The sequence below is a fragment of the Chrysemys picta genome, chromosome 2 (assembly GCF_011386835.1).
Source record: "Chrysemys picta bellii isolate R12L10 chromosome 2, ASM1138683v2, whole genome shotgun sequence".
In the NCBI taxonomy this organism is placed as follows: Eukaryota; Metazoa; Chordata; order Testudines; family Emydidae; genus Chrysemys; species Chrysemys picta.
The window spans coordinates 180,929,326-180,946,437 of NC_088792.1; the positions used below are offsets into that span (position 1 = coordinate 180,929,326).

General features: G+C 42.7%; 1 protein-coding gene across 3 annotated transcripts in view; it reads right to left on the bottom strand.

The window, feature by feature from the left end:
* Positions 1 to 17,112, bottom strand: part of GMPR (guanosine monophosphate reductase) — a 55,798-nt gene that overhangs the window by 27,883 nt on the left and 10,803 nt on the right. For all 3 annotated transcript variants that reach the window (XM_005308567.5, XM_042860512.2, XM_065585067.1), the window contains exons 5-6: positions 12,718 to 12,799; positions 6,311 to 6,417 (exon numbers count right to left, since the gene is read on the bottom strand). In XM_005308567.5, the coding sequence (XP_005308624.1) occupies positions 6,311 to 6,417; positions 12,718 to 12,799 (189 nt within the window). The remainder of the gene's footprint in view (positions 1 to 6,310; positions 6,418 to 12,717; positions 12,800 to 17,112) is intronic.

Below are 17,112 nucleotides of genomic sequence, written 5' to 3' on the forward strand. Positions count from 1 at the left end.
TTTGCAACTATCCCAACTGCACAGGTGACAGGGACTTAAAACCTCCCTTAAAAACTTAAGTAATGGGGCCTTAGTGTATAATTATCATTTATTAATTTTATAATTCACTTACAGTGCAATAAAATTACACTGTGTATAACAGACAGAGTAAGATTAATGCCCCAAACATCTGAGCATACAATCTAAGAAAAATACTACTACTACTTCAGAACTAAATGGTGCTTTTCATCAAGAGATCTCAAAGCCATTTACAAAGGTGCGTAAACATCATAATCCCCATTTTACGGAGTGGGTAACTGAGGTACAGAAAGATGTGATAATAAATAGCTCTAGATACACTGTGATAGAACAAACAAAATGTCACACGTAATTAGGGTGACCAGACATCAAGTGTGAAAAATCAGGACAGGGCGTGGGGGGTAATAGGAGCCTATATAAGAAAGAGAGCCAAAAATCAGGACTGTACCTATAAAATCGGGACATCTGGTCACCCTACACATAATAACCAGTGTTAAAAGAACATTACTAAGGTTGCAAAGTCAAGCACTCCGAAGTTGGGAAATACCAGATTTAAGGTTTCCTGTACCACATTTTGTGCATTTGCACTATGATACAGTCTTTAATTACATGATCACATACCATTTTTTCCATTGGACCCAGTTCAGTCAGTCCCAGTTCTCCCACATCCTGGCTCCTCAGAGCTGTCTCCCCTCCCCCTTTACCTCAATTTCCTTGTCCCACTGGTTCTCAGTCCAAGTTTCCTTGCCGACCCTGCACTCCAGCTCCTCATCCAATCTCAATTTCCTCCCACCTATTGGCTCCCAGTCCCCCCCCTGGTTCCCTCCCTGGCTCCCAATCCCAGTCTCCTTGCCCAGCCAGTCCCAGTCTCGCCTTCCACCCCAACTTCCAGTCTCAGTTTCCCACTCTGCCCCTCCCCGCCTCCATTCCTGTTCTTCCCAACCTCCTAGGCTTCTTTTCCCAATCTGCTCCCTCTGCCAGCTTCAGCTCTTGTCTCCTCTGTCATTCAATCAGAATGCTCCTCCTTCACCTGCCTGGGCCCCAGAAGTATGGAGGAGGGGGTGTCATTTAGAGCAAAGGTTAGCCAGGCTCCCTGCTCTTAGATCAGGTGCCTGGACTGTCATAGCACACAGTAGCCCAGGGCTGCAATTGCAGGGCAAGTCCCAAGCCCCAGAGAGAAACAGGCTCAATGCTGATGGAATCTTCTGGGAATTTAGCAGCTAAAATCTCTACTGAGCATGTGCAAAATTTGATTTTTCAAAGGCTTATAATAACTTAGCCAAATTTTTGCAGCTTTCGTGGGGACAACAAATGGCATGCCTGTGACAAAGGCCACCCCCCTGCCAAATTTTGAGTTCCTGGTTCAAAGCCTGGGGGCGCTATAATTTTTCACACAAAAAAGTTGCCAGAATTTTTTTTAACAAGGGCAAATAAGCATATTTTTTCCCTAGCCTCATTCTCAGAAATGGCTGAACCATTTTGTCTGAAATTTTCCTAAACAATTCAGCCTGAGGCAGACCCTCAGGCAGCCTGAGGCAGACCCTCAAAATTTCCCTCCAAACAGTTACACTTTGGCAAAGTTTGAAAACAAGGTATTATAATGGGAAGTGTCAAGCAACTTTAATAATAGAGCAACCTAATCAGCCCCACCTATAGCACCAGCAAAAATATATATCTGCTATACTACGTGAAGAACACACATGATATACACAATACAACAGTATATACATATGGCACAGTTAAGCATGGGCAAAATGGAGTGGCAGCAACTGAGTGAAGAATACTTAAGTCATCCTGCTTATGTAGCAAGTGATGGTTCAGGCAGACTAAAGGGTCTCTACCACATGATGGGGCAGCATGAGAGAATGTGCATTGCCTCTTTGTGGGGGGCACATATATGCCTTCGTCTATAGTAGAAATGCACTTCATTTTCAAGATTGCTGGCTTATTAAAGTGTATGTCTGCTTTTCTATGCAGGACAATAGTTTTCTGACCTAAAAGAAACAGAAACTTTATCCCAAGCAAAGCCATGAAGAGTGAACTTGCCTGCTGAATAACCACCTTGCTGCAGCTTACTTCTTCACTTTCATAAGGCCAATGTGCTAATGCAGCAGGGAAAGTGAGAAAGGAGACAGTTGGCTCTCAGACAAAATAGCAGGGGGCCAAAAAAGGTCCATGTCTTTTTGACAGTGTTTCCTCTTTTCTTTCAGTGGATTGTGAAAGATTCATTTCTGAGATGAGCTTTGGGTCTTAAAGTTTAGTTAAAGCCAGAAAAATAGGTGGACCAAACTTCATCCCTGGTGCAACTCAACTGGTAGACAGGGAATGAATTTGGCCCACCATGTAAGAAATGGCACCTTCTCACTCAACATACCTGCCCCGTGAGTCATATCTGCTCACTTTATTGATTCAAACAAGTTTTAAATGCAGTTACCATTGCAGTGCTCATACAGCTATGGGAGAGTTAGCTGGGGCCTGTTCTGTTTATATAATGCACCCACCACTGGGATGTGACTGGTCCATTCCATTTTTAAGATATCCTTCACCTTGTAGGCAAACAGCACCAAAGCCAGCTATACTGCTACCTAAACAAGACTAGTTCATGGATGAAGAGCAAATGGCTGAAACAGCACTGGGAGGTGGAGGAAAACCATTCCAAAGAACTAACAAGTATCAGATCATTACCCAAAATCAAGGGTGTCTGCCTGCAGATCATGAAGATGGTATGTAGCTTTGGAATACTCTGACATTCCTTGCTGATACCAGATATCAAAATAACCACAGCTGCTAACAATGTGTCTTCCACTTACATTCCACCCAGACAGATGCAGACTTGGCCCTGGTGATCCATGTACTCGTCACCTCCAGGCTTGATTATTGTAACATGCTGCACCTGGGGCTGTAAACAAGAGCTGTGAAAACCCTCAGGTGGTTCAAAACATGGCAGACCCCCTGCTTAAGCTTCCTGAGTTGATGTGAACACACCACTCTGGTTCTCCAGTCACCACCCTAATGCCTGATTGAATGCTGCAGATCAGCTAAGGGTTCAGAGGTGAGATCCTCACCCTCAGTCTAATCCCTTTACACTGGATCCCAGTGGTATAAAGGGACCCTAAAGGCCTCGGTTCCAGCTGGAGGAGGATTCCCCTGGCTCAGGTACTGTAGCACATAGCCACAAGGCTATCCTCCAAGGACTCCTCCATATGTCACAAGCCCTAGCTTAAAGAGTTTGTCGGGGGCAGGCTGCAGACTTTCCAGGCAGTGCTGCTGCCCATATGGTATCCCAGGCTCTCATAGCTAACACAGGTGCCAGGTTTAAATTATAGAATAGAATATATGGAGATATACCTATCTCACAGAACTGGAAGGGAACCTGAAAGGTCATCAAATCCAGCCCCCTACCTTCACTAGCAGGACCAAGTACTGATTTTGCCCCAGATCCCTAGGTGGCCCCCTCAAGGATTGAACTCACAACCCTGGGTTTAGTAGGCCAATGCTCAAACCACTGAGTTATGCTGGAAGCTGCTCTGGCCCCCCCAAACTGCCCAGGATCGGGAGTGTGCAAAGGTGGCTGAAAGCCATGTTAGAACTCCCTCTGCCTGGGATGAAGTTCTGTGCTGCATCTCTTAGGTTATGTCTACACTACAAGCTAGGGCTGTGATTCCCAGCTCATGTAGACATACTTGTGCTAGCTCTCAAACTAGCAGCAATGTAGCCGTGGTAACAGGCAGCAGCAATGGTGACATGGGCTAGCCGCCCTGAATACATAGCCAGAGGGTTAAGGTGGATTTGTACTCAGGATGGATAGCTACTGCCTGTGCTACACTATTACTCAAGCTAGCAGTGTGCTAAAAGTATGTCTACTCGATCTGGGAATCACACCGTCTTCTCAAGTGTAGGCACAGACAGAACAGAATCTCCCCTCAAGTCCTGATCTTCAAAGTTTTCAGTGGGTTGAGTCCACCCTATTTTAGGGACACCTCTGTCTCTCTGACATAAGCCTGGGCTTTCTCACAATAAAATATTCTCTATCTTTTTGTGGATAGGGGAGAGAGAACTAAAGAGAAGGTAACTATTTTAAGTGAGTGGATTTTGCAAAACACTCAGTCAGATATCCCCGTGATGAGTGTCGTATAAATGTATACGTTACATTAGAACAGACAGCTAAGAAATATGCCATCAACAAAATTCATAGCTAAATTCAGCCAGTAGACCCTTTATTATTGGTAATGACACAAGAGTCAGAAAGAACCCAGCTGCAATGCTTAGATCCCAAGCAGAGTGTACCATGCAGCAGTTAGGGGGGAAATATTTCCTTTTTTTTTTTTCTCTCTTCTTCTTAACAGAACATATCTGAGCTTGAGATCAATGAAATGGATTAAATATGGAGCCCTACAATCTCATTGCACTAAATGGGGTTGCATGGTCATAACTGGGAGGGGAATTTGAGCCAATCACTGTTCTGACTTTAACTGTACTTCAATTACTGTAAAGTCCAAGTATTAAAAAAAACCCTATTATAGTGCATAGATAGTGCACTAGATTCTTCCTTGCCATGCCTCCAATTGTATCCATTAACAATCTCTGTACAAGGCAACTCTCGTGTGTAAATTAATGAAAAGACTCCCATTCCCCATTGTCTCTTAGTAACCGTAATCTCTCCAGCAATTTAAGGGAGCCAAACTCAAATACTGGCAGAAGAGATGACAGATTCTTGTGTTTTTGCTGCTGTCAAAAGCCTAAAGCCTTTGTTCTCCAAGCATATGTCTACACTTTGAGCTGCGGGTGTGATTCCCAGCGCAAGGAGACATATTTCACACTAGCTCTCATCAAGCTAGCATACTAAAAATAGAGTGTAGTCATTGGTGCGAGTTGCAGGAAGGACTAGCCACCCCAAGTACTTCCCCAGCCAAATCCCTAGGCACATACTGTGGTCAGCTACCCCCTCGCACTGCTCACAATGCTGCAACTACACTCTATTTTTATCATACAAGTTTGATGGGAGCTAGTGTGAGCATGACGCCTCAAGATGGGAATCATAATACCCCCAGCTCAACATGTAGACATATCCAAGAGGCAAGTGAGAGTGTTTAAGTGGATAGAGTTTAACAACAAAAAACAACCTAGAGTTCAGGCCCCAACCAAACCTTAGATCTGGGCCCAAATCAAAACATCTGATCCAAGACTTTAAGGAGTTTGAAATATGCATCTGGATCCAAATTCTGAGCCCATCTCTATTAAAAAATAAAATTCTTTAGAATGGTGAGTGGAAGAAAAGGATCATGGGAAAATCAGGATGGTTCTGTAAACATCACTGCTTTGATACCACCTATTAAATTCTCAACACTTCTTGATAGTGGTGTGGAGTATGAGCTGCTGCAATTTGACTGAGCTTTGTAGTGGTAATGACTTGAGGCTCTGGGGAATAAGAATGTCTCCTCTTCCCAGTAACTTGATACTCTGAAACGTTCTAACTTGAAATGGTCTGTTTGTATTTCTTGGAACTGGATGCGTAATAGACTGGGGGCAGGGAGGAGGAAAGCAAGTACTAGTTAAAAATCAGATCTTTATCCCTTTTTTATTATTCATTCATACATATTTTTTCTCCTCCCCAGCTCACCTATACGGAGTTCACAGGAGCAAGTAGAAATACCAGACCATATATAAAAGTAATTCATAATTTTATGAGTTATGGAGTTTTACAGATGTGTTCATGGCAACAGCAGAGACCAAAACAATATGTATGAAAGTCTGAGTCATGTGGCTCTGCAGTAACCCCTCCCTAACATTTCAACTTGTCTAGGTGGGGTGAGGACCCCTGCAGCTCCACTGTCTGAAATGGCCCTGTTGTCAGTACACGAGCTCCTAGTAGGGTGGCTGCCTGTGACTCCCATGTCCTGCTCACTGGTAACAACCATCCTTTTCTTTCACCCATTCAAAGGGATCTTCCTTCCACAGGGACAGTTGTTTGCCTCCATCTCAAAATGTTAACTTTCTTTTAATTCTGTTAATTTATATCCCAGACTTTGGAGTTTTGTAATTTTCCACTGGGAGATGCGGGGGGCTGAGAAGGAAATTTTCTAAAGCACAAATAGGGATTAAGTGCCCAATTCCCACTGAAAGTCAGCAGGAATTGGGTATCATTTGTACTGTTGCAAACCTCTGACTGATTAACTAAGAACTACAAAAGAGAGTTTAATGAAGATCCTTAGTTTCAGTGTTCCGGGCTGTTTATTTAGCATTCCTGCCCTCATTTGCAGCGAGTGGTGTTTGGCAGACTATACTCACGTACAGAAATGATATGCCCCTTCAGGCCATGGGCAGAGTCTGCACACTCGATCACTGCACTCAGCTGAGGGTAGCCCACACCTGTCTTAATCCGGGTGGTGCACACAGAACCTAGATGAAAAGAAAATAAGATCAAAAGAATGTAGCCAACAGGCTAGCAGAAAAAAAATTCTGTTGATTTTTATTTCCGCAACAGAAAATTGGGGTTTAGCCTAAATGAATTTTTTTTAAACAAAAAGTGTCTGCCTTCCATGGAAAATTTTAATTTTTCATCATAAAACAGAACATCTGAAAACTGAAATATTTTGATTTTGAAACACTGTCACAGTGGCTCATGGAAGTTGTAGTTCAGGTGCCTCATATTCCCATTCCCTTTTATGGGCCAGGCTCCCAGGTTGGACTTCCTTTCCCATAATGCACCACCATTCCCAGGGATTCCCATGATGTACTTCCCTCTAAGAGGGAAGACCATGTCTTGTGGGAGATGTAGTCCAACCAGGGAATCTACTCTACAGAGAAGAATGCTAGCATGAAGCACCAAAACTACAATTCCCATGAGGCACCACAGCTGCATTTTTGAACAGATATATTTTGGGTCTTTGAAGAAATAATGTGATATGCTAATTTCTGCTGAAAATTCAAAAATTTTCAGAAGGAAATTTAGACAAAAAACTTTTTTTTTTTTTTTTGAAATTTTCCACAGGAAAAAAACCTCCATCTTTTTAACTATCTTTAGTACCCAGAACAGCAACATCTGGTTGATTAAAATAGCTGAGGACAAAAAAAATGAACAACCAACATTCAAAAAATAAGTTTCAGAGTGGTAGCCGTGTTAGTCTGTATCAGCAAAAAGAACAAGGAGTACTCGTGGCACCTCTACTCCTCAAAAAATAAGGTGATCAAAAGAAAATTGCACTGTGTAATATAGCAGGAAACAGATTCTAGTCATTACATCTAATTATTATAAAAATGTAAATCTCTAAAACAATAAATGCCCAAGTTATCTTTGGTGTAACCCCAGTGAAGGGTCTTCAACTTCTTTTTTTTTAATTAAGTAAGAGTCAATTAGAAAGTGGCCTTCCTGACAATTTGGTGTTGTCATTTAGGATTCAGACAATGCAGCTCTGCATGATGAGCAAGAAAATGTCAAAGCCGTTATAAAGTAGATTCTAATCTCCATTTTTGTAATGCAGTCAAACGAACCCAGATTCCAAAGCCCTAATCAATATATTCAAGCAGAAGGGAACTATTGGAAAAATAGGAACTTCCATTGATCTTTCACAGGAGTAAAGATATTTAAACAGTGACTGATTTTTCTGAAAACTGGTGGGAAAATTAATTTAAATATAACCTTCAGTGGTAACTATTTAGCTGCCTCAAGCTTTATAATTTATCAAGGCAGTTTTCTTTGAAACAGGATGGCAGCTTGTCGGAGCAAAAACCTCAAGATTTTATCTTGTGAGTGAACTTTGTTATGTCTGCTCCTAGGCTGGATTACAACTGAAGATCTTTCTTGACAGGTCTCCCAGCAGAGAATATAGTGCATTCACTGTTAATTGTCTCCACTTAGATGCCACAGACTAAATTATTTCTGTGATGATTCACCTGTACTGTAGTCATTACACCTCAACATCTCTGCTGTTTGCATGTAAGGTATCTTATGGTCCTCCTGCATCCTATTTTTCTGGATACAACTGCAAGTCTTATTACATCACTTGCTGCTCTCAAATTCTCTGTTCACAGAATTCATTACACGAGTTAAAAGGCTTCACCTGCCTGTCCCTGGATCGTTTAATCAGTGAGTGCTACACTGGTCAATCCGAATGATACTTTCAAAATTAAGCCCCGTTTTATCAGTTTTTACATTTCCCTTTGCTTTGCATTGTGGTCCAGCGGCCAAGCCCTGAATCGGGCCTCAAGAAAAACTGCATTCTGTTCCCAGCTCTGCTGCTGACCTGGTGCAAGTCACTTTGCCTCTCTGCGCCTTAGTTTCTCTATCCGTAAATTGAGGGTAATGATACTTACCTACTGTGTTAAAGTGCTCTGAGAGCTACCAATGACAAGCACTGTATGAAAGATAGGTATTATTACAGCAACTATTTGCTGTTTTTCTGCTTTCTGTTCAATGCTCTGGATGTTTTTCTCTAAGGGCAGGTCTTCACTACGGGGGTGGGGGTCATTTAATATACACAAATTCAGCTACGCGAATAGCATAGCTGAATTCGACCTTTCGGAGCCGACTTACCCCACTGTGAGGACAGCGGCAAAATTGACCTCCGCAGCTCCCCCTCGACGGCGCTTACTCCCACCTCTGCTGGTGGAGTAAGAGCGTCGATTCGGGGATCAACTGTCACGTCCCGACGAGACGTGATAATTCGATCCCCGAGAGATTGATTTCTACCCGCCGATTCAGGCGGGTAGAGTAGACCTAGCCTAAGTGTTTTCTAATGGTCTGCAATCACAGCTATTAAAAAAAAAAAACAGACTTCTATGAGAAGGGGAAAGGTAAATGGGAAGACACAAAAGGACTAGGCACGCCCTTGTTCTACAACCAACATCCAGTGACTCAGGGTTTGCCAACACTGACAAAAAAAAAAAAAAAAAAAGACCCATAGCAGCGAGTGCCAGAGCCTGAGCTCACAAAACTCACACTATGGAGCTAAAAGTAGCAGCGTAGACATTTGGGCTTGAGTGGTAGCTCAGACTCCGAAACCCCTCCCCTCATCCCCCCCCCAGGTTTCAGAGCTCAAGCTCCGGCTGAGCCCCAACCTATATACTGCTATTTTTAGCCCCATAGCAGGAGCCCTAGTCAGATGACCTGGGCTTTGAGACTCATGGCCACAGGTCTTTTCTTTGTAGTGTAAACATATCCTCGAAGACACAGGCCCAAAGGGATAGGAGACAGAAGAAGAGGAAAGAAATTCTAGCTATATATCCCAGATAGCAGTACCAGGGAAGGGAACAACGAAAAATAAAAAGACTCATGAAGTCCTATGGGATCCTCTCACACAGATTTAATTTACCCTAGAAAGTGCTACAGTGATTGGCACCTAAGAAACCATTAACAAACACATTACAACTACTAAATATTAATGCATCATACTTTGTACTTAGTGCTTTTCCATCCATAGATCTCAAAGCACTTTAGAGGTGTGCAAGGCAGCAATCTCATCTTAATATAGTTTGATAAATGATTTAGTGATTTACACTATGTTTATTAGGCAAGCGATGAAATAAGAGTGCCTACCCTGAACAATATATCCTCAGGAAACTTAACTGAGATGATTCAGACTGTCTTTTTTGTAACAGGATGCGGCAAATCTCACCAGCAGTCCCGAACATAGCATTGCCATTGATTGTGCCGACACCACCATGCTTCCTCTCATCCACACATCTTTAGCTCAGAATAACTCAGTGAAACAGATTCCAAAGCCAGAAGGGACCACTGTGATCGTTGGCTCCAACCCTCCTGTATAACATAGGCCCTAGAACTCACCCAAAATAATTCCGTTTGAACTAGAATCTCCCTTTTAAAAAACATCCAATCTTCTATTTCCAGCCACTGTCATTGCTCTGTCTGCTAGACTGAAGAGCCCATTATCAAACTTTTGCTCACCATGTAACTACAGACTGTGATCAAGTCACCCCTTAAACTTCTCTTTGTTAAGCTAAACAGATTGAGCTCCTGTCACTATAAAGCTTGTTTGCTAATAGAGTCAGAGTGCTTAAGGCCAGAAAGGACCCAATCTGGCTTCCTATATATCACAGGCCATGAACACCACCGAGCACCCTAAACCCAACACCTGAAATGAGACCAAAGTATTACAGTCCACAGGAGACTAGACTATGATGTGCCAAAGGCAGAGAATAAGAGGGACTGAGGTGCACCAAGGCCCCTGCAATGGCTGGGAAATGATTAAGTGAGATATACCCAGAGAATCCTGGCAGTGACCTGCACCCACACACTGCAGACAAAGGTGAAAAAAAAAACCAGTCACTGCCAACTCTGCCCAGGGGGGAAATTCCTTCCTGCCCCCAAAATATGGTGACCCTGAGCATGTGAGCAAGAACCAGCCAGCCAAACACCTGAGAGAGAGAGAATGCTGAGTGCCACCTCAAAGCCTCTGGCCCTCCCCATTCAATGTCCCATCTCCAGCCCTGGCCATCTCCGATGCTTCAGCGGAAGGAGATTAAAAAAACCCAACAACGCTAGGGAGGAAAATATCCCTTCCTGGCCCCTGCAGGTGGCTGGCTGAAACCCTGAAGCATGTGCTCTTAGGACCATAAGCCATAAACTGGAGGTGAGCCACAGGGCTGCTGAGTTGTACCCCCTACCATCACAAGCAACCCCATCATACAATTGCACTCAAATTTTTCCAGCTCGCTCTTAAAACTAATGTCCCCACAACTCCTGTTGGGAGGTGTTCAGAACATCATCCCTCTGAAACCTCCTCCTAATTTCCAACCTGAATTTGTTCATGGCCAGTTTATAGCCATTTGTTCTTGTGCCAACATTGTCCTTTGGCTTAAATAGCTCTTCACTCTCCATGGTAGTTACCCCCCCAACGTATTTATAGAGAGCAATCATATCCCATTTCAGCCTTCTTTCTGCTAAAGAAGCCAAATTGTTCCAGTCACCTCTCATAAAATAGGCCCTGCATTCCCCTGATCCTAGTAGCTCATCTCTGCACCTGTTCCAGTCTGAATTTATCTTTAACATGGGTGACCAAAATTATACACAGTATCCTAAATTAGCAGTGCCTTGTACAATATCATTAATACTTTTCTAGCTTTTCTGGAAATGCTTCACCTGATACATCCTAGGATTGCATTTGCCTTTTTCACAGCCACATCACATTGGTGGCTCATAGTCATCCTGTGATCAACCTACACACCCAGGTCTCTTGCCTCTCCTGTTGCTTCTAAGTGATAAGCCCCCAGCTTGTAGCAGGAATTCTTATTATTAGACCTAAGTGTATTTTGTACTACCGAATTTCATCCCATTTCTGTCATTCCAGTTTTCAAGATCATCCAGCGCTTCCTGTCTAATATTCCGATTGCCTCCGTATTGAGGATGCCTCCCCCCTTCTTTGTGTCATCAGCAAATTTGCAACTCCTACTTTTTGTGACAAGGTCATTAATAAAAAAAAATAGTAAATAAGATTGGTCCCAAGACCAATCCTTGAGGAACTCCACTAGTAACCTCCCTCCCTTTGCAGCTAATTCCCTTTGCAGCACAACCTGTTGCCTTCTCCCCTTCAAGTAGAGTAAATTCATTGCATTTCCCTTATCAAAAATAATCAGTTATTTTTACAAAGAAGGAAATCAGGTTAGTCTGGTATGATCTATCTTTGGTAAACATCCCCTTTACCATTTACCACCGTTAATTTAATTATTCTTCACTTCACAATTTGTTCTAAGGCAGTTTGCATACTACTGAAATCGGACTTACAGGTCTATAAGCACGTGATCACTTTATTCCCTTTCTTAAATATAGGTAGGATGTTAGCGATTCTCTAGTCATATGGTTCTTCCCCCAAATAGACAGATTTATTAAAAATCCTTGCTACCAAAATAGCAATCCTATGCACCAGTTCTTTCAGTATCCTGGCATGGAAATGATCTGGTCCCCCCAGTTTTTGCACATCAAGGTCTTTAAGATTTTCCTCCACCACATATGTGGTAATTTCCATGTCTAGACACTCATGTCATCAGCCTTACTGCCTTCCTGAACATGTTCCATATTATCATCCTTACTGAAAACCAAGGCAAAGCATTCATTTAGTTTTTGGCCCATACCTAGATTATCTTTAATCTCTTTCCCATCCACACTAGCATCCCAACCTCATCCTTCCTTATTCTCTTTATTTAGATAAATAATAATAAGGTTTTTTTAATTTCCTTGGCAAGAGTTAATTCAGCTTGACTTGTAGCAACTCCCACTTTACTCCTACATTTTCTAATCTCCACAACGTAGGGTTTTTTTTGTTGATATACCCCTATTTTCCATTCCTATGTGCTCTCTGCTTACTCCTAATAACCCATTTTGAGGTGATTTATTCATCCAGCTGGGTCTGGAGCTTTTCCCTACAAGTTTTTCGTTTGCTTGGGATGCAAATTTCAGATAGTTTTCATATAGTTGAAAAAATTCGAAGCCTCTTCCACATTTAAATCCTTGAGCTCTTCAGTCAATCATTCTTGTGGCTCTTCATGCATATATCCTGCCCATTATCTCTCACATATACTGTCTCTGAGAACGGGGTCTACGACTCTGTTAACATGAATGGGCCCAGGCACCTTTAAAAAGTGCGATCCTGTGCACAGGTGAATGGCTGTGGTATATACATTCAGTTCATCTATGCAACAACCCTTCCACCCACGTCTTCATTTTTCAGCCCAGATATGACTTACCAGGCCCGATACCCACTTTAATGATATCTGCTCCAGAAAGAGTAAGTTCCTCCACCATCTCTCCTGTCACCACATTACCTGCCTGAGACAGAAGCAACAATATTACACACGGGAGATTTTAAAGCCACATGCAGTAAAAAAATGATGATACTGCTTGTTTTTATTCATTTCTTATACTAGCTGATATACCAGGAAAGGCAAACAGTTAACTTCACTCATTAGGGAACTGTACTTCTGTTATCATTACAATATTACCAGGTTGTCCACTGTACATTTCATATAAATTAGACAGATAACACAGGTACCTCCTGGATTCAAATGAGATTAGTGATTGGCCCAAACATCTCTAACTTGGATGTTTGGAACCCAAGCCCAGTTCCGGATTTTAATTTTGTGGCTGGTCTCTTGTGCGATAATGGGTTGCATTAAAACCCCGTCCAGTGAATCGTTTATTCATGAAGGGCCAAATCCTCAAGTCATTTCCCACAGCAGCAAACATCCAAAGAATATACATGCCAACACCTATGGGAAGTGCATGCATCCTTAACCAGGCACAACTCTTGCATGTTGCTTGCATTAACCTTGATTCCTGCATCCCTTGCATCATCCATTTGTGATCCTTGTGCTAGTATGGGTTGTTCATTTTAGGGAGGATCTGAATTTAGATTTTGAGAGGTTAAAAACCACTTAGATCACCTTTAAATAAGGATCCTTACTAAAGCAGTCGTTTGTGGCAGCACTGAAATGGAAGACCAGGGAGCAAATCCTAACTCAGTATTTACTCAGTCCTTATTCAGTCACAATGCCTATTGAAGTCAACAGAAATTGGATAATGTAGGGTGAGGCCCATTCTCTGTCTGCTGCTCTTGGCTTGTAATCTCACTATTTATTTTTAATGCATTTCAGTTCTCTTTTAGCAAAACTGAACTAGTCAGAGACCCACCATTTGAGACACTTAACAAACCAGCAACATTGTGGGCAGTAGACTGGCGTGTAGGAAACACTCAAAATCGTATGAAATTGATTTTTTAAAATAAGATAAAAAAAGATGAAAGACCCGCAAAAAATACAGGATGTAGAATTGGCTCAGTGCTTCCAGCCAAGTGCTGCTTCTTTCCTGTCCTGCAGCCTCTTGCTGTGCTTTATGTTGTGTGCTCTTGGGTGAGGTGGAAGGAAGTGTGGCACTTGCAAGATTAAGAACGCGCTTTGTATCACTAAAGCAGATTACCATGTGCACAGTGTGATACTTGGTATGTTATGGTATATGAGTGCCTAGCTGTAGAGAACAGATTTCTTGGTGTGTCTGGAGTGGTTGCTGGATCTGTGGAGGTGAATGTAGTGACCCGTGGGTTTCTGGTATATTCTATAGGTTCAATTGTTGAAGCCAGTCATGATGTGCAGGAAGTGGATGCTGGTGTGGGAGTGTTCTAGAGAGAGTTTGATGAATGGACGGTGATGGTTGAAGTTGTTGTGGAAGTCTATGAAGGAGTTCTGGTTGTCTGCCCAGAAGATCACAATATCACAGATATATCTCGGGTATATCATTGGTTTTATGTTTCATTTTTCCAGAAATTCTTCCTCGAGATGGGCCACGAAGAGGTCAGCATACTGGGGAGCCATCCTAGTACCCATGGCTGTTCCCAAGGTTTGGGGAAAGTGTTTATTGTTGAATGTAAAAGTTGTTAAGGGTGAAGCTGAAATGGTTGAGTTTGGTGTTTGAGTTTGGGGGGGGGGGGGGAAGGAGGATATCTGAGTGTTGTCCATTGTCTTGTAGATATTTGAGACAGGCAGTGATGCTGTCATGGTGAGGGATGTTGGTGTACAGGGAGGTGACATCCAGGATGGCAAGAAATCGTTGATGTTGTGGAGTTTCGGGAGGAAGTTGGTAGTGTCCTAGAGGAAGCTGGCCCTTCGTGCAGGGAGTGGTTTGAAGATGGTTTCTGTGACTTCTAATATTCCTTGAGTAAGAGTTCCATGGCCAGATGTGATGGGTCAACGTAGATTCCCTTTTCGTGTATCCTGGGAAGCATGTAAAAGGTCCCTGGGGTGAATCTGTGGGGGATGAGGGTGTAGACTCTCTCTTGGAGTTGTTTGGGGAAGGAATTGAGGATATCCTTAAATTCTTGAGTGAATTGTGGTGTGGGGTCGTCTTTACGTTCTTTATAGTACATGATGTCACACAGTTGTTGGTTGGCCTCATTGACATAGTCATCATGGCTGAGGACTATGATAGTGTCTCATTGTTTGCTGGTTTGATCATTATTTGGTGGCTGGATTTCAGGGACTGTATAGTTGTCCACTTGGCAGTGGAGAGATTGTGGTGGATGTGATGTTTGTTAAGGATTTCACTGTTTATTTTTTTCCTGAAGCAATCAATGTAATGTTCAAGTGTCAGGTTTTGTCCACTAGGTGGTGTCCAGTCAGATGATTCGTTTTTCTTATGACTTAGTGGGGACATGGTAGTTGTGGGTGGTGGTGTCTTTCTTGTGAAAGAATTCTTTAAGGCAGGGTTGGAGAAAGAATTTTTAGCTCTCCATATTATTATGGTATCAGGTTCTGTGGTGGGGGAGAAATTCAATCCTTCGGAAAATACAAATAATTCAGCTCTAGTTAGGGGTAGTCTTAATAGGTTGATTATATTGGGGTGTCGTGTAGCATCCATGTGGTGGGTCCTGGTGTCATGGTTTCTCCCAGAGGTGGTGTTTTGTAGGTTGAGGAGTTGTAGTTAATTCCACTTTTTGCTTTTATTAACTCACATTGACTTAGGGAGGAGCACTGCCATGCTGAATGAAAGCTGGCCAAAAGACCACTGGCAAATGGCAATGGATGAAGGTGAGAGGATGTGCCTAGGAGGTACAGCCTCCTCTAGCTCTACCTCCCTACCTCTAATTCTAGGCCAAACACCTGATCACAACTGTGCCCCTCGTGGCACGATGAGCCAGGAACTATTTGAGACAGTCCCACCATGACTGTCATAGTAGCCATGATATTCTGAGCAGATCCAAGACTAAATGTCATCTTTGCGGACAATGAAGGCACCAAACACACTTAACACAAAGAGCTAAGTATGCACAACTCGGGGGAAATGTTCTAGCAGTTTTAATGTAAAAACCAAGGTTGGAGATGAATTAATTTGAATAGTGCACAGGGGTATCATTAGGAGTAATGGGAGAGAATTTAAAAAAAAAAAAAAAACCCACCACACATTCTGGATGAATATCAGAAAATAAATAAATAAATAAATAAATAAAAACTTGCTGGCAGAGACATATATTAAGCCATGTAATAGTCTTCCAATGAAAATGATGGAAATCCTATCATTTGGGACATTTAAAACTAGATTGGTAAACATGAACTAGATTTCCCTTTGTAAGGAAAGGATCCTCCACCATTTAAGCCAACAGGAGTTTTGACATTGACTTCAATAAGAGTAGGCTCAGGCCCTAACTTCCTGATTCTATGCTGCTAATAAACAAAATACTGTAATAATACCCTGACATTGGGAGGCAGTGAGATCTACTGGACAGGGTGCTAGGCTGGAACTCAGGAGGCCTAGGGTCTATTCCCAGGTCTTTTCCTGTCCTGCTGGATAACCTGAGGCACATCACTTTGCCTCTCTGTGCCTTAGTTTCCCTACCTGTCATGTGAATAATGATACTGAACTGCTGTCTGAAGTGCTCTGAGATATATGGATGAAAAGGGCTATGTCAGAGCTAGGTATTCAAAAGGAGGAGAAGACAGCATGCCAAATTGATTATAAAAACATATCCCACTCTCCCAAATCTCATTACACAACAGCCATCCTTCCATTGGCACATAAGGCAAAGGCCAATGAGGAGCCCCATGGCATACAGTGTAGGAGCCGTAGCTGCCTTGCACAGTACATCACAGACTCACAGCTGATCCTGTTACATGACCCATGGGAACAGACATTCCCTGAGACCCTAGTTCGTGTTACAGTTTTGTACTGCACTCCTAGTGCGAGCCAACTGTAGGGGGTCATTCTGAGGAGAGTGAACAGGGCAGCCTGCAAGGTCCTGGGGATCACTTTCAGCTATTAGAACAGTTATTTTTAGACCTATTAGTTAAGGGCTGGAGCTTTCACTTCGAGCCCATAAGAACACAGAGAACACTGCGGGGGTAGAACAGAAGCATAAATTCGTATCTTCAAATTGCTTTTGAGGATGGGATAGAGCTGACTCACAGACTTTGCAGGCAGTCAGGGCATTTGAAGGGCTAGGAATGTATGGAGGCTTTCAAGAGGAAGGAATCACCCTGAATTTGTTCGCAGGCTTTTAGGAGTAGAAAAGTATCTCTGTGTAAGAGTTTAGAAAAGCAGTCACCCTCATGTAGGCTCATGTCATTCAGATATAGTGAGCCAGGACTATAGATGTG